General features: G+C 39.1%; 1 protein-coding gene across 2 annotated transcripts in view; it reads right to left on the reverse strand.

The window, feature by feature from the left end:
- Nucleotides 1-1,763: 1,763 nt before the first annotated feature.
- Nucleotides 1,764-25,940, reverse strand: part of WARS2 (tryptophanyl tRNA synthetase 2, mitochondrial) — a 45,267-nt gene continuing 21,090 nt past the window's right edge. For both annotated transcript variants that reach the window (XM_032098676.1, XM_032098677.1), the window contains exons 3-6: nt 14,255-14,335; nt 12,435-12,520; nt 9,695-9,813; nt 1,764-7,926 (exon numbers count right to left, since the gene is read on the reverse strand). In XM_032098676.1, coding sequence (XP_031954567.1) covers nt 7,478-7,926; nt 9,695-9,813; nt 12,435-12,520; nt 14,255-14,335 — 735 coding nt within the window. In that variant the 3' untranslated portion in view covers nt 1,764-7,477. The remainder of the gene's footprint in view (nt 7,927-9,694; nt 9,814-12,434; nt 12,521-14,254; nt 14,336-25,940) is intronic.

The raw sequence follows: 25,940 nt of genomic DNA on the forward strand, positions 1-25,940 counted from the left end.
GCCTCATTTATAGTGAGAAAACTGAGGCAAAGCATCCTACTCAAAGTTAAGCATCCTGCTCAAGTGCAACAAAGAAATAAACTCAGATCAGATGAAAAACAATATACCAAAATGGCCTTGATGATGCACATTTTGCTGTCTTCTACGAAGCCATAGCAAAACATTCAATAAAGCTGATAAGGAATATTCAATGTTCTCTATTTATTTAATTCTCATCTGCAAGAACATTATACTTGGGTTTTTTTCTAACTTAAGAGAGGTAAAACATCCTCCCCAAAACCCTGCAGCATCCATCTTCTCAGGCCACCCAGAGATCTCCCTCGACAAATCACTCAAGATTTATTGAAATATCCTCATAAGCCACAAAGCTAATGAACATTCACACTTCAGCTAATCCATCTCCTCAAAGGCAAACAGAAAGTAGAGCGAAGCCCTTTGAGTCAGAACCTGGTTGGCTTAAAGAAGAAAAAAAGTGGAGTTTCTACTCCTGCCAGTGTGTAATGCTGATAACCGAAGTGGATTAAAAGAGCAGCAATGCTCATCACTTCAATTTTGTTGTTACACTATACAGATATTTTGGAACTCTGAAGCCTATTTTAACAATAACTCTGTAGGAATTAGGCCCATTAGATATAAGTCCCCCACAAAAGCACATTTCATCCTCAGAGGAGCCAGAACAACCCACATACAAATCAGGAACACATCTGAATTTACAGAATCACAGAATGGGTCAGGTTGGAAGGGACCACAGTGGGCCAGCTCCTCCAACCTCCCTGCTCAAGCAGGGTCATCCCAGAGCACATGGCACAGGACTGTGTCCACGTGGTTCTGGAGTACCTCCAGAGAGAGAGACTCCACAACCTCTCCGGGCAGCCTGTTCTAGTGCATCTGCACAGTAAAGAAGTTCTTCCTCATGTTCTGGTGGAATTTCCAGTGTTCCAGTTTCTGACCATTGCCTCTTGTCCTAGCACTCGGCCCCACCGAGAAGTCTGGCTCCATCCTCTTGGCACCCTTCCTTCAGATACTTATAGACATTGATGAGGTCCCCTCTCAGACATCTCTTCTCAAGGCTGAACAGGCCCAGCTCTCTCAGCCTTTCCTCATAAGAGATTCGAGATCTTCAGAATCCCAGCACATCCTTGGGCTGTTTTGGCAATGGTTATTAAACACCAAAATCATACTTTCCCAACAGGTCACACCAACACTACACAACCTGCAGCACTCATGCAGTGTACACAGTAAATTCATCCACTTCACAGTTTCCTTCTAGGGGGGTTCATGTTGGTGGACGTAAGGCAGGAGTCTCACAGTTTGGATCAGTTGTCTCAATGGTGGCAGCAGCAATCCTCTCCCGAGCAGCAAGGCCCTTCTTCGCCATGTGCCAACGTGCACGCATAACAAAGGCATCAGCTCTGGGACAGAAATGGGTTTAGTTGTTCACATCCAGTGGTTTTCCCCCCATAATATCCACACAATTTCAACTTTGGGGGCGTGCAAACAGTGATGTCACTAAGAGCAAGTTCATGAGGGCTGCCTAAAAATAATGGATGACACACTGCCACTTGCAGTTTACATTTGGCCTACAAGCCTAAGAAGAAAATTGCTCTTTTTCCCATTCTTGCTGTGGGAACATCTGCCAGACAGGCCATGAAGGAGTAAGTGTGGGCAGAGCAAGCCCCAACCCACTCACAGATCTTTCGTGGCTTAAATACTCAAGAGGTACTTATTGAAATCTTTGTTATTCATTCAGCAAACACCATGAAGAGACTCTTGAAATATATTTGAAAAACTGTTTCCAGTCACAATAAAAAGTCAGTCTTGCAACATTCAACATACAGATTTTACTTTACTCAGGGATGTGGCTTAGGGGAGGAAGCATGAAGGTAAACAGGGTGAATGAAGCCAGAAACCACCTACACCAGAAAGTCTGGATGATGCCAGAGAGCAGCCTTGTTTTGATAAATTTCATCTGTATTCAGCTTAACAATTTCTTTCTATAAATCCTGGGGCATCAGGAAAGAACTTTTCACCAAAGATAGTAGAGAACATATAGCCAGTGTTTCAAATAGAAGTTCCATTAATTTTATCAGCACGTGACCATCATTTCACATTGATGGATGACAATAAAGTCACACCAAACTGAAATTGGAGCAATTGCAGAGTCATAGATACAATAACATGTGGGACAAGTGACACTGTCCATGCAGCACCTTGCCTGTGCTTTGCACAACCTGAAGTCCACACCTGAACTGTGAGCATCTGGTTTCAGAATGGTTTAGGACACAAGAGAGATCTGGTACTACCTTGCTCTGCCATGAGCTATTACTTCCCACCTGTGAGGGTTAATCCAGTAACCCCCCAAATTAGACTCATACTGTCTCTACATTATTGTACTGAGGAAGCAGATGGCTTACCTTATGCCACCATCACACTCAGCTGTGTGACTGACTGCTCATGTCAGCCATATGAATGAGGCTAAGACCATGCTATCATAGGCTTTATAAGCCAAGCTTTACAAGCATGCTGTTACTCCCAAACATTTAATAACTTTTAAGGATTTTGGTTCTGGAACTCTTGCCTTGACATTTTGTCTTGCAGATACAGCAAATGTAGCACATCTGGAACTGATCAAACCTTTTGGTGTGGCACAGATTTGCTCTGTTTCCGTCTCACAGCCATGTTGGAGTGCTGAGAGCACGACAGCACAACAGACACTAAGCTCAGTGCTTAATTTTATGTCCTCAGGCAGCACGAGGCCATTCCTGTAGTGGATAATCTCATCTTCAGTCATGGTGTTCTGTGACAGCAGTTTACAACAGTGGCAAAAAATCTTCCCAGGTGTTAAACTGTTTACTGTACCTGTGCAGGAGGTTGGCATTTTGTTTTATATAAAATAATTGTGACACCAAGGCTGCAGCCTATGAGTGAAATAATCAGTGAATCTTCCATTTCCATAATAAAATGGGACTGTTGCAGGTAAAATGACTTCTTATTGACACAGAATAAATACTTACCTGTCAAACCTTCCACAATATGACCATTAGCACAACCAACAGAACAACAGAAAAGACAGTGAGAATCAGTGCAGAATCTTCTGTGAGAAAAAAGAGAATTTTCCATTTCTTCGGCTGTCATCTGGACAGGACTATGTGATAAAAAGCTTGGTTGGGAATTCAATACTTAAAAAGTCTTCTTTCACAGGCTACTGAGCTAAAAAAACCCAAACCAAACCACAAAAGCTTTAAGCAGATAAATTAACGTCATATATGATTACCATTTTGCTGCAGCGTTTTCCCCAAAACTGGCTGATGCCAACAATAAAGTCCCACTATGTAAGGGACTTCTGAAAAGATGAGAGATGTCTGGATCCTTCTAAGGCTTTTGACTACACAATACATTGACATTCTTCTTTCAGCTACTGTCAAATTTACCCAGAAAGAATGAACAGATCAAATAATTTCAAGGAAATTAGACAGTCCAATACAGCAGAAAGAGGAGTTCTGTTTTCCTGTCAAGAAGAGATAATGTATTTCCTGAACAAAAACCCTTTTCCACTAGACTTCCTATGCCAGCTTGCTAGACTGTATCTCTGTGCAGCAGTCCATCAGTCATGAACAAATGAGTAGGCACCATCCAGGAGCTTAAATGCACAGATCAAAATGGTGAAAGATCCATCTGTTGTACTGAACATAAATCTAACCAAGCTGGACCGCTGAAAGAACACACTTTCATCAGCAGTATTTACTGCTATATTGCTGTCAGGATCATGGCCCTAACCAAGGATAAGAAAACATTTGCTTTGATAACCTATGGTTCCCAAAACATTTAGATGCAGGTCAGTCCCCAAGGATCCCATTTCACTGTCCTTCCTTAGATTTTCAGCTCACTTTTAGGAATTCCCTAACCTTTAATGGATGCAGCCATTAATCCTGCAAAGGAACTTTGCTTGAATTGGTTGTAGATAAACACACACTGAATCAGAACTATGCAGAAAGCCTTCTGGGGAATCTGAGAAGCCAGGTCATGGTGTTTGAAAACTAGGTATACTTCAACCACATCTTTAAGTTACTATCAAATTCCAGTATAATGAACAATATCCATGCACTCCAGATATTTGAGGCAGGGACGTATGCTGGAGTAGTCCTAGAGTTAATTTATGGGGCCAACCATCATTTGGAATCTTTGCTGAAGAAAACATTGTTCCTGAATCTAAAATTCTCAGTAAACTCCGCACTCTAAACTGAAAAGCACAGAGCTGACACTCACTATGTGATATCATGATTTCCTAGGAATAACTAGCCGCAAAAATAAATGTCTCAAGTGTTTTCGTTAGATCTTTGCAAGTTATTCACTGTGGAGTTGATGTTTTATCTCTAAAGGTGAGTCTTACCAGGAGATGCCATGCCCAATACATATGCAGTGGTTGGGATCTGCAGGACATCAGCTGCAGTAACATAAGAACGGCAAAAGAGGAGATTTTGAGTCCACGGCACAAATTACCAACACACTCTAAATAAAGGATCGTTGTTTCTGCTTCCTTTTCTTCAGTGAGCAACACTGCAAGGGGTAAGGATACCCCTCCACCTTTTGACTCTTTTTACTTCAGCCAGGAAGGATGTACTTGGACCTTTTTCCCACCCTGTCCTGGAAGAACACCTTACAACTACTTCCACAACACCACAGGGCATGTCTGTACCACACTGCAGTGGGATCAGGAGTGTGCTCCTGCAGAAACGCCCCACCAGCTGCACTTCAGCTGACATCACAGAGAAGTCTTAGAGAATATGATTTGGATAAAAAACCCTATGAAAACACATTTCAGGAGTGCACCTACTTCGTTGCAAACAAAATTAAATCCCCAGCACTAGTGTGAAACAAATAATCATGAAATATAAAGCATCAAGTCTTCTCAGCAACTGCTCTCTAAACAGCTGTTCTAACTCATCTGCACTACTTACTAAACGTTGCCACAAAACCCTATATAGAATGGGTGCTTATAAAAACATTCTCAGGAGGAAACAGGGACATAGAAGAAGGGAGAGTAGCTTGGAATCAACTCACTGCTTCAAGCTCAGTTAAACCACCTCAATACCAAGATGGTTACCTTTGCAGAAAAAACTGTGACTGATAGGAGAAAGGGAAGGGAAAACTCCCAATGTATTATTGAATTAAAAAAAGGCAAATTAGTGAATTTGATTGAAACACAGCTAAATATGTAATGTCATAAACATCCACCCCAAAGAAAAGGCTCTTTTGAAGTTTTTTCTTCCTGCTTTCCCTACACAATTTTCTGAAAAAAACCTAACAGTTTTGGAAAGATGGCTCAGAACAGTTTAAGTAACAAACCAAAATTACCTGTTGGCATCAACCCCTCCCATGAATGCTCCTATTTTCCTTCCATTGCAAAGAAGGTGTGTTGAATGGCAACTTTATATATTAGGTGATTTGAGTATTAGAAGTGTAAAGAGACCTTGAAACTATGATTTGTCTCTTGAATATATACTTCTATCTTTGCTAGTGAAAAAGAGGTAGGGTAGAAACTAGACACACTAGTATTAAAGATTTTCAGAGTCTTCATGAGCACAGTGTTTGCTTCTCTTAAGGAACATACTGTGACTGTGGGACCTTTGCAGAAATCAAACTATATTAAAAAGTGCCACAGCAAACAGTTTATGCCAAGTCAGTAAGCAGCAGTAATTGTGTGCCTTTATTTTTTGTCTTAGTGCCCTAATGCAGCTGTTAAACACTGACAAAAGTTTTTTAAAACTACGTAAATATGCACAGTTATAACGTGTCCTTTCCTTATCCACTCCAGCTTATTTAAAACCAGGGACAATTCTTGAATATACTTATTATTTCCAGAGGACATTACCTGAGGCTTGACAATACTGACTTTGGTTCCAATCAGTCTGTCTTCATCCACTCTGCTTCTTTAGTCTTGACTAATTTTAGAAAATCTGTCATCGTCAAGTTCTTGCATGGCAGTTCTCTTCTTCAGATCCATAACAAATAAATACAGGTCACATCACAGATCTGGAGACGCTCAGTTCTCAGCTTTATGTTTTGGAAAATTAAATATTTCTTTCTGAATCAACACACTATAATTAACTAAATACTGCTTTTTAGAAAAACCCCAAAACAACCAACCAACCAATGGTACTATGTAGAAACACGCCCCCTCCACCCCCACCATGTTTTACTAACTCAGTCATATAAGACTGCAATCCCACATGACAAATGCCACAGGCATAGAGTGGTTATGAGCTGCCAGAGTACAGGATTAACTCAATTTACATTACACTACAGCAATTTCAAACACAGCACCATGAAGTGTAACAATACAGTTAAATATGCTGGCACAAGACCAGTAGGGCTTTCATTACCTTTTAACATGTGCTACTACCCCTCTTTAGAACATGGTGTCTCCTTTTGGCAATTCCCCTTTGCCGCACACTCCCCAACAAATACCACAACCCATGGGTCCCAGTCTGTGGATCTTGTGAGGCCCAAGATCAGGGCAGGCTAACACTGTTCTCCCACCACGACACTTTCTCAAGGCTCAGTAGTGAAGAGTCCATAAAGATCTATTTAATTGTATTCTGGCTCTGACCTCGGCACAATTTTCTAAAGAAAGAATTTTGTAAACTTTACTCTGTGGAGTTCTCTGATTCTCAACCCAAGACTTCTTTGATTTAGCATTATGTCTTCCCCCCTACACCTTTTTTAAAGCAATCCTACACCTGATGCTGAACTGAAAATCCTGCTAAACAGAACAGCAGATGAAATATGAGCAGCTGGAGCACATGTCATTTCTCACTGAAATACCTTAGACCTGACCAGCAGGATGGCACAAATGGCAGAAGTGAAATTCACTTCACACAAACTACATAGATACAAAAAGAAAATTCACACTGAATTTGAAGACACTATAGGGAGAAGCAGTATGTTCTCTCTTCATCACCCTGAGCATTTATTCTTAAGTCTCTGCTTTTATTCTGGTTATCCAAGAACATGTTCAATCACCATATCAAAGCTGAATAACCCCCAACAGGGTGAACTGTCCATCTGTACAAGATTGCATACACAGCCAAATATGCTCTTGAGAGGATTACATATCTTTCTGCTAGATTCTGATCACCTTGCCTACACTTCAGCTTCTTGTAGTGGTCAATGGAAAAATCCAAAAACCCACACAGGCAACCTTATATTCTGGTTTTGCACAATTTCTTTGTGAATTGTGATTGCTTCTGTTCTCCCTCTTTGACTAACCAGACAAGCTTAATGATGGTCCCACTGGAAGTATCTGGCTTCATGGACATTTTTTAGTGCAATCACCTCCAATGTTCTCCTTGGATCTTCCAGGAAAAAAAAGCTTTTGTTTCAAACCAAAAATATTAATAATTAATAAATGATTTTGTTACAAATAAAAAAACCTCTATCCCATGATACAAAAGTCCTTGTGACTACTCAGCAGCTTCTATTGAAATCCCACCAGTCTCCTTATTTCTTGATAGATAGGAGCAGCCAGTTCTTTGGCTTTCTCTGCTCCATCCTCTAAAACCTTTATCAGATGGGACTTGTCTTCCTGGAGTTTCTTGATTTCATTCCTGATAGGTGCAAATTTTTGGATAACTGACTCTGCTACCACCATTTTGTAGTGAGCAGTGTCAAGACCAGTGGCTTGGTGCAGCACTTCTTTGATGCTAAGCCCCGTTACTGCAGCGTGAATGGACACCAGATTGGAGACACCGGGGCGAGCGGTGGGGTCATAGGTCACCTCCGAGGTAAAGTCAGTCACAGCTTTGCGAAATTTCAGCACTATTTCATCAGGGCTGTCTGCTATGTTAACAGTAGCTAACTTCTGTGGGTCTGACTTGGACATCTTCACTGCTGGATCTCTGAGGGATTTTATTTTCTTTGTCGTACCTTAAAAAAAAAAAAAGTTATGAACACAGACAATGGTTTCTTATGACAATTGCTAAGAAAAATGTGCAGCCATATGATGAAGTTGTTTATCCTTGCTCAAAAATGAATTGTGAGCACAACCATGTGTGCTCTTGTTTAGTTCTTGCACTCTTCCTGTCCTTCTAAGAAGCCACCTTTCTCCTCTTATAAACTGAATGAAACCTGTTCCATCTCTCCCACCCTCGTGAAGAAGGAACTTCTGCTGGGTCAACTCCTAATATTTTATGTACCTTACATGCTGATTTCCCCCCCCAAATTTCTCCTCCCTTCTATTATTGCACATTACTGAAAGGTTCTGAGTAGTGGAGAAACAGGTTAAATCCGCTGAAGAAAAAAACCCCTGTAACAGTTAATTTCCTTATTTCAGGAAACTCTACCACTCAAAATCTCTTGGTAAATCTCAGTAAAGACAGTTATTAAAATTCTCTAACTCAACACTGACCAGCTCTGTTAGAGGTAAAGCACTGTTTTTAGACACCTAATACAGCCAATTAAATTACCTGCATACTGCTCATAGAGGGCTTATGTACTCAGTGAAAGGATAAAGGTTCTCCAGCATACAATTCAGATTGCCCCAGAAACTGCTTTGTTCTGAAATCACCTTTTGGAAGAGTCTGTCTCTCTTCTGTAAAATTGAAAGAGCCCAGGTAAATCTGAATAGGTCCCTACCTTCTCCCATCCATGTAGGAGATTTTGTTGGTTTGCATATACTTGTGAGCTTAGGAAGGAATGCTTCTTGGGAGCAAAGTGAATTTTTTCTTTATTTCAAATTGAGCTTTTTATTTAATGGTAAACAGTCTCACCTGCATCATAAACAACACTCAGCTCCTCTTTATAGTGCTTAGTACTCAATTAGGAACTGCAGAGTTTGCAATACCTAATATTCTCAAAACTCCACTCTAGGTCTAACACCATTTTTTGTCACTGAGGCTTGAAAATTGAGAAAGGTTTATTACCGCCTGTCTTTTCTAAGGTGAGAGCTCCTTGCCCTTTTGGGGGCGAAGGTCTCTGCTGTGCATTCCTCTACATTACTTACAACAAAGATGCAATGCTTCATCCTTGCCCAATTCTTCACGTTTCTTAACAAACATGCCATTTGCGCCATCTGACTCCTCCTCACCCCCGGCCTATGACCTTAGAGCTCAAAAATGGCTGCCAAGATTTTCCTTATAAGTCTTCCTGAGTCTAAGATCAAAACCACAAAGTTTTGATCTCTGTGACAGACACATATTGAAATATTCAAGTATATATTAAACACCCTTAAAATTTGGAGCACTGTACATACATATACACTGTATACCAACAGGCTGTTCAGCACGCTTAATGTAAACATCTACCACTCAGAATCTGAAGGATTCTGCCTGCTGGAGGTCTCTTGCCTTACTGCTTACATGTCTCCTGAACGAGCAGCATGGAACAGAGACCCTGCTCTTAAAAAGTCCAATACTTGAAGAGTAAGGCTGACTGGCAACAGCAGAGTGCATCTGGCCCCCTGCACTAGAATACCAGACATCACGTGCATTCCTCCACCAGGGATTTCTAAAGCCTTATCTATCTTGGGAGTTCAATTTCACAGCCAAAGTCTCTTGTTGTCAGTTTTTAATTTTCCACTCCCTTAGCATCAGTTTGCCCCCTTTTCTTGGTTCCTGAAACTATTTCCACAATATTTAAATCCATCTTCAACCTCGAAGTGCAGTCAAAGAAAAAAAAATGACCAAGACCAGCTCACTTAAAATGGCTTTGGGCACAGGAAAGAATTCTCCATATTTCTTGTTGAACTGTTGTGCTATATCTTGGGCTAGTTCCAGGTGCAGGACTTGATCTTCTCCAACAGGAACACGTGTTGACCTTTTAATAAAAGACAGATACAGGAAACTCAGCAAAGCTCTCTGGTTCTGCTGAAATGTTACTCAAGACTGTCACAGCTTCTGCCATGACAGAGGGCCAGATGGAGCCAAATACTCAGTCCCAGCTAGATATAGGTGCTGTGGGAAAAAGATCCCAAACTGACCATATTCAAGGATGAGTCTGCTTTTTGTGCTGAGCTGAAGCACATACCCAAAGGCAAAAACAGCCCTTTCTGAAGACATATATGGCAAAGATACCTGTAAGAGCAACTCACTAAACTCAACTCAAAGAAAGGTTTCTGTAGCATCTCCTGCTGTCTCTTTAGAGATCAAAGAGCACACGTTATAGTGTGCAAACAAAGTAAGAAAGATCTGCAGGGCATAAAGTGCAAGCACCTTGTCATGTCGAGTCTCAGGAAAACATAACTGTTGTTGAGGAGTCAGTACTGAGGATGTATCAAGGGAAGGAAAGAAGAGAGTGTTTCTTCCTCATCACAGTTGTATAAATCATGTGGTCCAGTGCCTCTATTGTCACAAGTGTTATTAGAGGATTAGAACTGCTAGATTCAAGGGATAATTTGATCTTCTGTACTGAACTCAATGGCTTGAATACACTTCTGGAGGGAAACACAATCTGCATCAGAGGACATGAGGAGGTGAAGAATCCATTACTTCCCCTGGTGATTCTTTCCCACAGTTAATCATACTTGCTAAAAATGTATGATTCTTTTAGATGAGGCAGACTTGAAATCTTGCCAGCTTTTGATTACTCTCCCATCCCCCAGAAGATTTTTTTTTCTACGGCTTATGGGGTATTCAGCTCTGAATACTGGACATGTTCCAAAGTAAGGAAGTCCGCTATGCATCTTTTAAGTTCCCAGAAAATTTCAGATCAACACGGTACTCTTTCCTTCCAGTTCTGAATTACTGGGCTGACATCCAGGCATCAATTTGTCCACCTTTATTCCCAATCAGACAGCAAGGCAACCTAAAAACAGTTACAGTAGGCAATAGGAAATCACAGTGCCCTATAACTGAGAGAAAATCAGTTACCATAATCACTATACTCTACGCAGGTCAAAAGAAATGTTTCCATATGCCAAAAATGGTTCCATATTCATAAAGTTTGCCACTAAACAGAAAACATATTATCTCTATAAAACCTCTGCATGATACTTTGCCTTTTTCCTTGCTGGCTTTTTTTTTTTTTTTATATATTTCTGTTCTGGTGCTATTTTTACTCCTTTCTGTCATGTATTTACCTTCTGTCCATTTTCCTGTCTCTTTGATCCTTGGTTCATCTGAGTTATTACTGCTTCTCCCTCTCCTTCAGCTCTAAATTCTTCTTCATGACTGCTGTTCCCTTCCTGTGTTTCCATTTCTCCCTAATTCTTGTTCCTTATATTATTTTGTTTGCATTAAAACATTTCTTATTAAAGATATTAAGACAAATTTCTTCAAAGAGGTATTGTTTCTCTTTCACTTCCTTGTTTTGTGCTCTGTGTGGACAGCCTGCTGTTAATACAGATAGTAGCCAACAAACCACTGGCTTTACTAAGGAAAGATGAAACACCTGATTGTATTAGAGATGGAAGAGACAGACATGGTTGAGCTCAATCAAAACAACGTGATTTCTGATAAAGTTGGCTAAATTTCACCCTTAGATATTTGACACTCAAATCACTCAAATATTTGACAATCAAATGGGACTCACTTCAAATAAAATCATTATAATACTCAAATTAATTCTGACTTCTGCTTGCTTCCCATTATTTTTAGTTAAAATTCAGGTAAATTAGAAATACTATCTCCTGGTCTTCTGTTTTCACTACTATGATCACTTAACATGAAATTTCTCTAGATAACATTTTTCTGAATTCATAAATGGGCAATCTTGGTTACTCTGTCCTGCATTACTTCTCTGTCCCAATCAATACACACAACTTCCTTCAGAACAATGCCACAAAGTATGTATGCTCTGAACATAAAACAATTCCTACATGGTGCACTGTCTCTAACATTTACTTACTGAGACAGTTTAAATCATATTATGAAATACAACCAGTCATGACAATGCACTACAAATTCTACCAGCTAGGCTACAGACTTAGGCATGCTGAGTCACCAGTCCCTTATTAGGGGCTATTTCCACTGTAGCACACAGTACAACATAGAGGAAACTGAACCAGCCCAGGTACTACAAGATGCAGTCAATAAATTACTTTCTTTCATCAGTATGAACTGGCCTATGCAGAATCCCCCACTAATATTGGTATACTACATAGAGACAGTTTAAGTATCTCTAGAGTGCACTAGACAAAATGAAGCAAAACTACTTAAAAAAAAGAAGTGTGGGTGAACATGTAATATGTTAAACATCAGTCTGTTTTAATTCCCTAAGAATTATTTTCATGTGACCAGCTGTTGCTCTTTACAGCCCTGTCAGTTGCTTTTTAACCAGGCTAGATTTCAACCAGCCACTTGAGAGTCTGTCCATTTCCAATCTTCCGATCTAATCACACGCAGCTCCCCTGCTTAATAAGTTAGCATGTTGACCTGACAAACATTCATTCCAGTGTAGCTGAACAGACATTGCCCATGGGCTCACATTCTGCCTCTTACTTGTACAGCAAAATATCTGCTGCTTGAAGCACAGGGTAAGTCAACAAACCAACAGTTCCTTCGCGATTCTGGCTGGCACGCTTCATCTGTTTGAAAAAGAAAAACAGAGAAGAATCATACTTTTGACTAATGGTATCAAAGTCTGTGATTTTAATTAATTAGAATTCTGACCAGTTGAGTAATTTATTATGCAGCTCTACAGAAGACAGTGTCATGTAAAATCCACTCCTTAACATTCTGGTTTATGTCCTGTATTTATGAATTTCCCTACACTGTTCTGATATTCTACTGAGAAGGGAACATAGGGTTTCTTTTGCTTTCTGTTTGCAACCCTATTAATGGAAATTACTTCAAATGCAAAACCATCAGGCTGAGTTATTACACTTATACATTACACACAAACCTACTTTTTAAACAGCATCTTCAGCAATACATTTTTGAAATGCTTTGTAATGGAGGTATAAAAAGGTATCAATACCTATGTTTCACAGAAAAGAGATCAAGACACAGTGATCACACACAGTCACCAGGACAGCCAGTGACAGCTGGGAGAACCCAGAACTACAGAGGCAGAGTTCAGTGTTGTCTCAATTAGTTCACACTGCTCTGCACAATCCACCCAAAGCATTCAAGTCCTCTACTGCTCCATGATATGGATCATCTAGATCAAGACAGGCTACACACACTAATTCTGTTCTAGCAATGGCATATCTATGTTTCACTTTTAGCAATAGTTGAATATACTAAGCCCCTTGAAATCTTAATTATTTCATTAAGACTGTTCAAATATATTTAGATTTGTCTCACTCTCTCCTACAGATCCTGTATTCTGTCTACATCTCTAGGTGCCTAGGGTTCAGGGAACCTAATTTGCAAAGCTCAGCACCTGTAACACCTATCTGTAGGTCTGGAAAGTCAATCTAGCCAAAGTAGGATTTAAGAGCTTAACTTTAGAACCTCAGGTTTGAAAAGGTTTGCTTTAATCTATGCCATGCATTAACATTGGTTGCTGTATTTAAGTTTTACTGGTTTTATTTAATTAAGAAGGGAAACAGGAAAAAAGAAAACATCTGGAGGTATTTAAGACAGCTCTGAACTCTGCAAGCCAAACTGCTCTTAAGCTGTTGGTTTTGGTTTTTTTTTTCAGATACTTCTCTCTCCTGTCTTTTTCTTTTTCCGCTTACTAAATGTCAAAATAAAATACAAGGAAATTAAATGCAAGAACTCTGTTGATGCAGTCATGCTGATGCAGCACCAAGATTAAGAAGATGAACATTTGAAACTTGTAAAGGCAAACATTTAAGATACACTATCACTCAGCACATTTTTAATATTTGTAATTTCTATACTCCTCTTCAAACATATGCCTCTTTTGAACACTCTTCCATAAAATCTACAGAGCAGCCACTCTTTATAGTGGAAAAAGAAAAGCTATTTATGGAACTCCTTAATCAGCAAGGCTCATGGTTTTCACTGCAATATCTTGCATTACATTTGCATTATTAAATAAACATTGAAATAACACTGAACATTCTAGCAAAATCAGTTTAACAACACTAAACAAACCTCATATTTAGTACAGTTTCAGCAAGTCTCTGCCAAAACCACAATTCTGTAGCTTCCAGCAGGAAAACGTTCAGAGAGGAACAAACCTGGAGAGACACGTTTTCCCCCTTCCACCACAGGAGTACAGAACTACTTAAACCTAAAGCAAGGATAATCAAGGTACAGTTGGTACTTCAGAAATGACAAGTACTGCCAGGACAACATTTCTACTGAATTCCCATAGATTTCTTTTCAATTTACCAAACTGTCCCTACCTTCCACTGGGGCAAACGTAGCAGACGTGGCACATTAGTTAAGCACCCGAGAATCCAGGCAAGTTCTGCATGCTCAGGAACCTGAAAGTATGAAGTTAGAATCTATTTAAATCTTCTTCTTTTATATGCATATTTTCTCAAAGTCAATAAGAATAAATAGTATCAAAGACCAGAAAACCATTTATTTCTGTATATTACTTTTTCAGTAAGGTCAAGTGACAAGCTAATGGAAAGTTTTGGACATTGCCAGGATTGAATGCTCTACATTAAAGTAGTAGAGCAAGGTTCTTGATCCTATCCACTCATATTCTAAACAAGAAAGAAAATGCTTTAGCAATAGCAGAGTTGAACAGACATATAAACTAACCAACTGCTTGCCACTGTGTCACAGCCTCTCCACACTTTCAGATAATACTTAAATAGTTAAAAAATCTCTTTGCTTTTCTCATTTCCAGTGGCAGTAAGTTACCCAAGCTTTATTTCTTCTCCGTCAGAGTCCTAAATGCAGATTTCCCTTAATTGTCCTCACCAGCCTCACTTGAGCCTTACAGGCATTCCCTCTGCACATGGCTCCAGGAACCCCATTTAAGCTCAGGCCAGACTGCCCCAGTCCTTGCCTGAGCCACACTGCACTGCAGCATGGCTGGCAGCAAACTACCCACAGGTCCTTCATAGAAGCTCAAACTAACTGCCAGGGAAAATGAAGAGCTGGGCTGCTCCACAAGGTTGTGGCTGCAAAGAGACACAACCCAGGCAGGAACAGTTGTCTCCCTGACCAGGACAATGCACTGATAGGGTAAGGGTGATGGCAGTGACAGTCTGGTGACCAGCAGACACACAAAGGTCACAGAATTAGTTACACCTGAGGACAATCCAGGGAGCCAGTGAGAAACTCGGGGCAGCAGGGATAGGGTTGAGCACAGAACATAGTGATGTAGTTCAGGTGAAGACACAGGAGCTTGAGCTGAAGTGGAGTTCTGGGGAACTGCACAGAAAGTACATGGGTGGAGGGTCTAGGTGAAGGGCTTGTCAGGGCTTTGGTTGCACCTGACCTGTCTGCAAAACAGGAATAATAGCTGAAGTCAACTGCAGCACAGCCTGAATTGTGGCTTAATTTGGCCCTCATTCTGCAATCCTATCAAAACCAATACTGACCTGCAATTGAAAGAGGATCAGGCCTCTGCATACATATCCTTTGCTACAAGGGTGGTTTAAAAAGATAAAAAAAAAATCCCACTTCAGCTCATAGAACAAACATTTTATTTAATATTCTGGGGAAACTGTGGTGACAGTGAAATTTTAATAGTTTCAGAAAGATGTCAGACAGAGTGATTGCTGCCCTCCTGCTAAGAGAAAGACTTTCCAGAGGCAGAGACAAGAAATGTGTTGTGTCAACAACCAATGTTGGATAAGCCCATGTTTACCTTCTTGAAATACACTCTTCAGCTTCTGCATTTCAAATATTCATTTTAGGATTAGTAAAAGAGGCAAGCATTGCTGATGCATATGCTCTACTTTAATTTCTTGTCACTCTGGGTGTTTTTAGTTAGCTATATAGGTGATAATCATCAAAAGAAAAAGGTGATCTATGTTCTGCTCCTTTGCTTACATACTTGATTCACTCTTTGCAATACTGGCAGGTTTGAATGTTTAAGAGCATGCTGTCTCAAAGATGTTCAAAGCTTCATGCCTGCAAAATCATGTAACAACCCAGATGGAAAGCAGTAAAAAATGTTTGTTAACAAGTAAGAATTAGTAGGATTATTAATTGCAATTCCTTTGTTGTCACATTTTAAATATAGTAATTTCCTAGCTAGTAGTCATTGGACTACTTTGGTCACCCATGTAGAAGACCTCCAGACTACAGCTCAGTGGTTAGATATATGAAATATTTCAGGTTGATTCTTTCCCTTCTTTCTGCCTTTCCCACAGATTCAGGGTTTTTATTAATTCCCTCATGCTTATTTGACCTGCAATCTTCTGTGCACAAGACAAAGTGCAACAAAATACCCGGAGTAAAATGAACTTCACAGAAAATACTAAGCTCCGAACTCCTATTTCATTTAGAAGGAATCACCATCTGGCTCAAAGTGGTTTCTCATTTCTTTCTTCTAGTCACGGACGGAGAGGAGATGGTGCTCTGTCGCACTTGTGTTGACAAGAACCCTCTTTAAAAGCTATGCAGTCATTGATTCAGCTCTCTCAGATGTTGCTTTCGCAGCCAAGACTGGATCAGTGGATTTGACATGACATCAGTTACCAAAACACCAATGATCTAAACAGCATTTGTTGGGTTGAATACACAGTTCTGGGTCCTACCACGTTATACTCACTTCCAATCTTCAAACACACAGTCCCTTCCGAAGTAAGATTAAAGTGCTGAATATGCTGAAGAAAAAACCTGATAAGATGGTGAGAAACTATGTAAAAGTGTACCAAAGGATAGAGATTTCAGCTGGAATACAATTCAGTACTGAAGGCTAATGCGTTAACGTTCATCATCCAAACTGCAGTAACCGACTGTATCTTGGGGTGTCAATCAGGAGGTTCTAGGCTTAAACCACAAACCATTTGTCAGACTAAATCACGGTTTAAGCTACTGTGTTTTACTTGGCAAGAGGCGCAGGTAATGGCTGCCTTTGGTTGGTCATGGTGCATCTGCTCAAATGTTACTCGTTTAGCTACAGTGTTCCATCACATCGATTGCATGAATTTGATACAAAGAAACTGGAAGACGTGATGATGTATACGACACCAGTAGAATAAAGGCTCAGTCTACTCTTCCCTTCACTGAGCAATATCCATGGATCACAACCAGGAAAAGCCATACTCCCAGACAAACTCCATCAGCTTCTTGCTGCAGGTCCATTTAAAACTGCAAGCAAATGTCTTCATTAAATAACCAAAACACAACAATGTAAGAAATAAAACTATACGGGATCACAAGAAAGGCAATGCATGCCTCGTGTTTTTGGGAGCAGCAACTGGGCCAAACACATGAGCCTACTGCTTCCTACAGTATCTTCCCCTCATAGTCCTCCAGCATCCATAATTTTCAGACTAGGAAATATCAGAAGGTATTATCCCTGGCCCAGTCCTGCTAACATACCCAGGTTCCCCAGGAATGTGTCTAATCCCTTTCTGAACCACCTGATACCTCCCACTTCACAACCACAGGCAGTAGCAAGCTCCAGAGGCTTAAACCTGATGCTTAAAGAAATACCTTAATTTAGTCACTAATGTATCCATGTTTGTTTACTACTTTTGAATACCACCTGTTTCTTATATTGCACAATTTGGTGAGCAATTCCACATTTGGATTATTTAGTGGTTTTCTGATTCTGTAAACTTCGATTGCATATATACCTCAGCCTTCTCCTCTTCAAACTGAAGCAACCCTGACTTCTGAATTTTTCCTTCTTAAGGCAGCTATTCTATCCTCTGCTGCATGAATTCCTCTTCTTTGTATCATATCTAATTCATTACTTCCTTCTGGAGATGTAGACACTAAAACTTTACCCAATATTCAAAAAATGGGCACACTAAGGTTTTGTATGGCGACAAAACATAATCTCTGTCTTATTCACAATACCCTTCCTGGTGATGATGACATATTACTGGCTTTTTTGAAAATTGCTTGTGCTGAGCCAATGATTTCAGAGAGCTGCCAATGATGACTCCAGGACTTTTATCCTGTGTTGTGACTCAGCTCAATACTGTGTGAAGGTTTAGATTGCTTTTACCTAGATGTTTTGAAGTATTTAAAGCTCTTCTACCCCTTATTTGCCTGCCCACTCTGTTTTATGAGTTCTTTGGGAATTCCTTTCTGTGGCATAGCATTTGGCTACCCATAAGGACTTAGCATTGCCCATGAACTTCTCTTCACCACCTTCTTCAGGTCATGAAGGAATATGTTGACCAGAACTGCTCCCAGCAAGAATCCCTGAGGAACATGACTGCTGACTGAGCTATTAAAAAAAAAAAGTGAGCGTTACAGCCTGTGTGGCTTTCAACAATGAAACGGAAGGAAACAGAGAAGAGACATCTCATATTTGCATAAATCTGCAAAACAATTTTCAGCTTCCTATTGTGTTTGGTAGCGTTTATTGTGCCTTTTTCAAAGAAGCATCACTTTTCACACAATTTTCATTAAAAAGAGTAAGACTGTTAGAGAAATATTCTGCTTGCTTTTTGAATTTATTTTTTAAATTTTTTTTTAAAGGAGGTTATCCAATAAATCTAACTAGGATTTCAAGAAATAAAAATATAAAGAGTTCCAATTAATTCAGGCTATTCTGTGTATACTTTAACCAGTAAAGAACTCAATTCGTTTTGTATTTTAAAATCTGACAACAAACTACTCTCCAGAGCTATGATGTACTGCAGGAATTGCCCACTTTCTCAAAAGAGAACAGATAATAATAAACTTGACTCTTTTTCAATGAAGACATAATTTTCTCAGCAGTGCCCTCTCCCCCAAATACGTCAGTATAAAAATAGTACAAATGGTAGAAAACCAGAATTACATCTCCAATGAACAAAACCCACAATCAGTGACAGTTCCTGAACTGCATCTCAAACCAAACTCCACAAATGTGACAATCACTGGTAATTCTGAAAATCAACAATTAAATCCTTCAGATCAACTTTTGTGTCCTGAAAAAAATATAATAGCCTGTTTTTAATATAAACATTATTTTCTTGGGAAATATTTCTTGCAGCCTTGCTGAAAATATTTCCAGGAATAACAGTCTTAGTGCTCTATTTATTGTTTCCCTTTACAAAGTCAACTATTTCCCATTAAAAATTTTCCAAGAAACCTTAACCAGATCCATATAGTGATCTCCCTTTTTTAGACAGCCGAAATCATACCCTTTGCTCTTCTCAGTAAATACATCAAGTTTTTCTCTTTTTTCCTGCTCTGTGTTCTTGCTCATTTTAACACAGTTTTCTTACTTAATCTCATACAAGTCTGTAAAAACCATCAGCATTTCTCAAAGGGTCGAGATGGTCATCTCTGTGCTATTACCAGGGACACATTTCCTCCCTCAATCTCCATTGCATTATGCATCCCCCACAACCTGGCTTACTAATCAGTAATCAAAGAATTATTTCCAGAGCGAACTACTTACATTCCTTTCTTGTGGGCTGACAAGGCCAAGGGTGCATAGCCAGATTCCATTTATTTTTTTAAAGCACATTTATTTAACAGAGGTGACCACTTCCAAATGATAATGAGCAGTTATCTGAAAGGCACAAACATTTCTGTTTCTTCACCTGAGTGCCCTGCTCCTCCCTTTTTAAAGACAAAAAGCTTCTTAATTATTTACTTGTGCAGCCATTTGAAGTTATTAAACTCAGATCACACTTTATACTTCAATTATCTCTGGAGCATTGTATGCTGAAGTACAATCTCAGGGCTTCTTCCTGCAGATCTGGTTTTTTGTCCTTGACCCTAGCTGTTCCTTACCAAATTATTGCTGATATTCCCTGGCCACAGCCAATGATATATTGGAAAACCAGTAGCTACTTTTAGTCCAAATAATTCTAGGTGACTTTTTATGAGACATACAGCTGAGGAGGACAGCAAGCCACGAGACTCAAGAACAACAGTGGGAGAGGCATGAATACTGGAAGCAGGTCTGAAAGCAGGCCAATCAGCAACACTGGGCCTCACTTTTCTGAGTGATATAATTCAAAGTTGTGCGTTGGCAGCTGAAGTGGCTTTCTGCAAAAAGAGATGCAGTGTTTTATTTTCAAGATGGAATTCCTCAAGTTGCAACCTATAGCCCTTCTCTGTAAGGCACTGAAAATTTGCAGCTTCCCCTCAGCAGTGTAACCTCATTAAGGGCTCTATTTAATAGGGCAGTAAATTTCAAGGATTTAATTTTGACAGTGTAAAGTACAAACAAATAGGTCTGAGGAGGTAACTTGGATAGCTGCGTACTAAAAGAAATTGAAACAGAGAAGGGAAAGAGTCCTACATTTTAAAAGAAATTAAACCTTTTTTAAGGATTTCTGTCTCTACTAGAAGTACCAGTTAGAGCTTCTGCAAAATTCAAGAGGCCTTTTCTAAAGCAAATTATGCTCACATTTTTCTTGAATAAGATGTAAGGTTTTATTAATGCCTAAGGTTGCAAGCAATATGTTCCAAGATACTTAGTGATGTATCTCTATATTATACAGCTAAAGAAAAAAATGGCCATAAACAAGACCAAAAGAAAATAGACTGCTCTTGAATCAAATGCACACAGTGCAGGTACTCTTATGACAGAAAATTTGACACAGTATCTCAAATTCCTATTCAAAGAAATAATTCATAGGATAGAATAAATTTATGGTTACAAAGGCAATATCAGATTTAAAGAGCATGTTAAGCAATGTATTGAATTGGGGGGGGGTGGTTATCTAGTTATTGTCGGTAAATCTGTCAGTATCTACCTTTACCTTGGAACAATTTTGTCACTTACTTATATTAGGCTAAAACTTACAGAAATAAGATCTGTCTCTCCTTTCTGAAGAACCTGATCAAGAATATTCCTACTGGAATCAAGTTTTACTGGTTATAAACCCCAACAGACCACAGTAAATTGGCCGAAGCATCCTTTTCTCTCCTTTATTCCTTATGAAATTAACATATTTTCAGAAACACTCTCCTAGTAGAACCCACAATACTGTTTGAATAATTAGTTTGGTGTGTCCAGAAGACTGGTGAAGAGAGGAAAGTATAACAGCTACATAATAGTATGAGATGAACAAGGTAATTAAGGCAGAAAAAAAAAATCCTAGTGAACCATGACTTTCCTTCCCATTGAGCTCTAGTTATGTCTAGTCCAGTCCATGAGAGAGAAAACAGAGGAATGAGAGAAGCAGAATAATTTTCTAAATTAAACAGTCACATACTTCCTCTTATGACAGGAAGTTTTCAATGGACTGTGCTAAATTAATGTACTTTAATGAATTTATAAGCTATGATGGAATGGAAGCTTTTCAGCCCCTCTGAAAATTGGACAAGGGGTAGCGCGAATCTATTCAAACTCTGCCCACAAAACAAAGCAGATGGATACTTCTGGAAAATAACAGCAGTGAAACAGTGCACACATTTATATTGTTGTATTTTGGCTTTTGGAGTTAAGGCTAAGACAAATTTGCAAATTCCCACCTCCCAGAGTTACTGCTTCAATTTGCTTGCACACTGCAAGAATACTGCAGCTGATTATACTCAGCAAATAAATCACCCTATCCAGAAGGATGAAAACTGCAATTTTCCGCCCAGAAACTGAACATTATGCTGTCCAGAAACTCACAGGACTCCTCAGAGAAGCATTCATGCAGCGTATCAACCACTGTCGGCTGAACCAACTCTAATGGAATTTTAGTCTCTCTTGGGACATTCAGCATGTGTCTACTACAATAGATAGGTGGACAGGAAGAACAGTCTGAGACCACATAAAAGCAAAATCAGTTTCTAATATTGTTTTGACTGTGAAGCAGATGAGATACAAGATGGTTATGGGTAAGAACTGAAGTGTGTAGTGTACCCACCACAAATTAGAGAAAATGGGTTATACCACGTAAGTTCACCATGTGTGCAGATTGCATACTGTCTCCCTTATTTACCCCCCCATAGTCCTTTTTGGTTTTAATAAAAGATCTAAGTTTTATGAAAGATGACTGTTACCGCTTTTATCAGTTATGGTACAATTTAAGGAATATATTTTCTGTTTCTTCTAATACTCTCATGATACGTTGTATAAGTCATTATTCCATTGCTTCTTTTTTATGCCCAGTAGGGAAAGGCAGCCACTTAAAGCATATCTTGACATAATTTTCTCCAAGAGGGTTTCATACATCTTGCAGCTGTACTCCAAATAAAAAGGCACTATTTGAAATGCACAATTTTGAAATTTGCATTTATCTTTATTTTTATTCTTACTAAAATTGTCACTTTTCTATAACTTCCGACTTGAGAAAATACAATTAAACAAGCTGTAATGAAAGAGCTTCTCTCACTGGGAGGTCATTTTACTGTCCAACATATACCACAATTGTTTTCCCAGATACTGTAATTAAATGTGCTTGTTTATAACCCTTCACAGACAATGTGGTTCCAAACACTACCCTAATTATTCATCATCATCCCTCTTGCTTCTAAATATTTTCAAGTTATCATCACTTGTTCTTTGCAGCCACTACTTCCCTAAGTTGGAATTCAAGTTTTTATATGGCAATGTAAGTGTGGGAAGTATTTGTTGAACTGCAATATATACAGCCAGCCATTAACTTACTGTTTGTACATGTTATAAAACAATATAACCTATAAATGGCAAATTCTGAAGCATACAAAACTAATTTTCATCCAACTAGCACTTTCCATTTATAAGTAATTTAGCTGTATATCCAGTACATAAGAACACAGGCCATATGCTCTCTAAACAATACAATAAAACATTGCCAATGCAAAATTTATCACTTTTACTTAATTTTAGTTGAAAGGCAAGGACATCACTGAAATCTGTTCTGGGATTCCAAGTCAACTTCACCTGTATCCTTATCACAGCAGCACCTTTTGGATCTAGTATAAGCATGAGCGGTATCTGTTCTCACCACACTTTCTCCCAGCAGTCACTCTGTGATTAATATTGCTCAGCCTTTTGCCTCTTCCTTGTATTGAAAAGAATGATAAAGTGTGTGCAAATTCTGGAAGCAGGTATTTCAGATATCTCTGGATTAGAGATTTGAAAAACACCTAAGCAAGTAGAGTAAGTAAAACCCTTACCAAAAGGCCTTTTGAGAAACCAAGTAGCATTATTTTTTTCACATATGGCAAACATATTCCAGAGAAGCAACACAAGCAGCAAAATACAGAAAGAATAAGCCAAACAAACAAACGAAGAACAAAAAAAAAATCCCCTTTTCAGCAATTCTAGACCAGTCTTGCCCAGTGTAATCCAGAGAAAGTGAGAGGACACAACAGCATTTACATTAATGACTGCATGAGCAATTCCCTTAGTGGAGCTTACCATTATTAGCATACTTCCGTAGTGCAAGAATTTCATTCTGCCTTTACTGCTACAGAATCAGGGTACAAAAAAAGTCATTAGTTGTGGTGGGTTTTGGTGATTAAAACTAAAAGTTCTTAGATCACAATTTTGTTGCATGATGTTTGTTTAAAAAAATGAACAGAAATGTCATTCAGGAGTAATTAAAGAAAAATTTCTGTGATCTACAGATTTGGTAATTTTCTAGGTAAGGCTCAAAATACAACAATAATTACACCATGCTAAGTTACTGAGAATTCTCTCATTTAGCAATTTGATCTGGTATTAAAAAAACCTACTCTGTCCATAACTAAATACCTAATCCAGTTCTCTCTTTGTGGCTTGATTTTCACTGCTTTCTTGCTGACCTCTGGAAGTACACACCCTATTACAGTATACAATCAGTTTTAGTCACTTTGCTTTACACCTCAGACAAATGTTTGTAAGCAAAAGTGGGGCGTTTTTAGACCACCCTTGGAGACTGCTACAGTGGCTGAAAAGGAAGCCAGCTTCTCTTTTTTTTAAATCTGAGAAATTTCCAATCAAAATCAAGCAATAAACTTTCTTGATTAGCAATAGCTGCAATCCATCTTACACCTTCATTTTTAGGAACAATCATCTCGATATTATGACATTCCATAACGTACTATTTCATTATCATACTAAAACAATAATCACATTAGCAAGGTTCCTGTCTCCTTTCCTCACATCAAGAGCTACACACAGATACTCCTTTTAATTGCTTCCAGAGAAACATCTGGTGCTGCCTGGGTAAATGTAACAGATCACAGTGCATCTCTGGGTATACCTGACCACTTCATACAGCTTGAACACACTTGGTTTGGGGAAGCTGACAAACCACTTCAGCCTGAACCAGTGCTGAAACAGTCTATATTCACAAACAACTGAAGTAGTTCTGATTGCACTGTGACAATGAGCTTTCAGAAACATGCTAGAGTCAGCCACTTCTGAAAGTTGTATTGGTACTCGTGTGATAAGTATTGGTAGGAATAACATTCAAGATGTCAGACTCAGATGGCTCAAACATTTAATCTAATGGTTTAGATTTAATAAGAACAATGACCATTAGATCTGGACAGATAAGGACACACAGAAAAATTAAGGTAAAAGGCAGCCTATTTAACGGAGGCCAGCCTAACCACCATAAGGAAAATCAGAATTATATTTAGTGGAAACTTTCATTTGATAAAGCTGAACATGTTCAAGTATAGCTATCTTAGGTTTTCATTGGTTATTGACTGTATTTGTACTGTAGAAGCACTGCACACAGAGACATCACTTCCTGACACTTTCTCTTTGGGGTGTCAAAGATTCAATCTCTGCATTATTATATTGTGAAAGATACAACATACTTTCTGTGGTTGAGTGCAATGTAAGATCCTCACCGATAATCTGCTGGCTTCAAGGGAAGCCTGAGTGTTGGTTTTAGCAAGACCTGGAACAGCACTAGTTTAGCTTTCAGACCAGTAGGAACGCAAGAAAAGCAACACTGGACCAGATCAAATATCCATCTCTGACAGCAACCAACAAAAAACCAAGAACATAAGTGCAGAAAGCATGGACACTCTCCCATCTGTGGTTTCACCACTTCCTGCAGAGGTGCAACAGTCCCAAAGCAATTTTTCAGATTAATTTGTCAAGTCCTTTTCTGAATTCATATGAATTTCAGCATGCACTGTATCCCGTGTCAAGGGGTTCTGTAGCCCAACTGTGGATTTTGTGAAATGCAGCATTGTTTTGCTTTGTGCTGAATCTTCCAGGTGTTAACTTGTTTTGATACTTAACAATTCACATTCTTCAGCGGATAAAACAATTTCTCCATTTCACTTGCAATTTTATAAACCTTCACTTTATTCCTCTCTAACCATAACCTGCAAAGCATTTTTCCTTCATGCTGAAGAGCCCTCTCTGTGTATCTAGTCACTGATCCTATCTTGTAACTAATTGAATTGTTCAGTTGCTTGAAAACAAGAAAAAAAACCCCCTCCAGACTGGCTGCTACTGCATCATTGGCTTGTAACTCACCTTGTGATTATTCCAGTTAATGACTTCATCATTTTGAGGCTGACAAGTCAGAGTAGAGCAAAATTAAAACCCAAGCTGGTAACATATTTAAAATGATAAACAGATTTGAAAAAGAAAAGGGATAAATTTATTTAAACATACTTCCACTAGAATTCTGAGCTCATCTATTTGGACTGGTTTTTTAATACAGAGGAAAAGTGAAGCAGGAAGTATATCTGTCTTCATCAATTCATTATTCACCAGGGATATAGAACTATGATTGCCATTTGCAGTTTAACAACCCCTGGAAACTCTGCCTGTAAAGAATCGTGTAGAAAAGGAGAATGCAATGCCATTTCATCTTGCACTGATAAAATTCAGACCCTGTGTGCACATCACCTGTGCAGTTCTGTTGCAGAGTGGACACCCACTGACGGGTGTCTTCACAAGAGCAGACGCTATGACACATCTGTCTCGGTGGGAAATTTGCCAGAAATTTCAGAAGTTTGCCAGTTTAGAGTCAGTAACAGAAAGTTAATTGAGCAAGAAACTAAGTTGTTTGTTTCCAGGAAAATATAACATGTGATAGCTATATGCCAAGTGGGAAGGTAAGCCAGTAC

This window comes from Corvus moneduloides, chromosome 2, assembly GCF_009650955.1.
Source record: "Corvus moneduloides isolate bCorMon1 chromosome 2, bCorMon1.pri, whole genome shotgun sequence".
Classification (NCBI taxonomy): domain Eukaryota; kingdom Metazoa; phylum Chordata; class Aves; order Passeriformes; family Corvidae; genus Corvus; species Corvus moneduloides.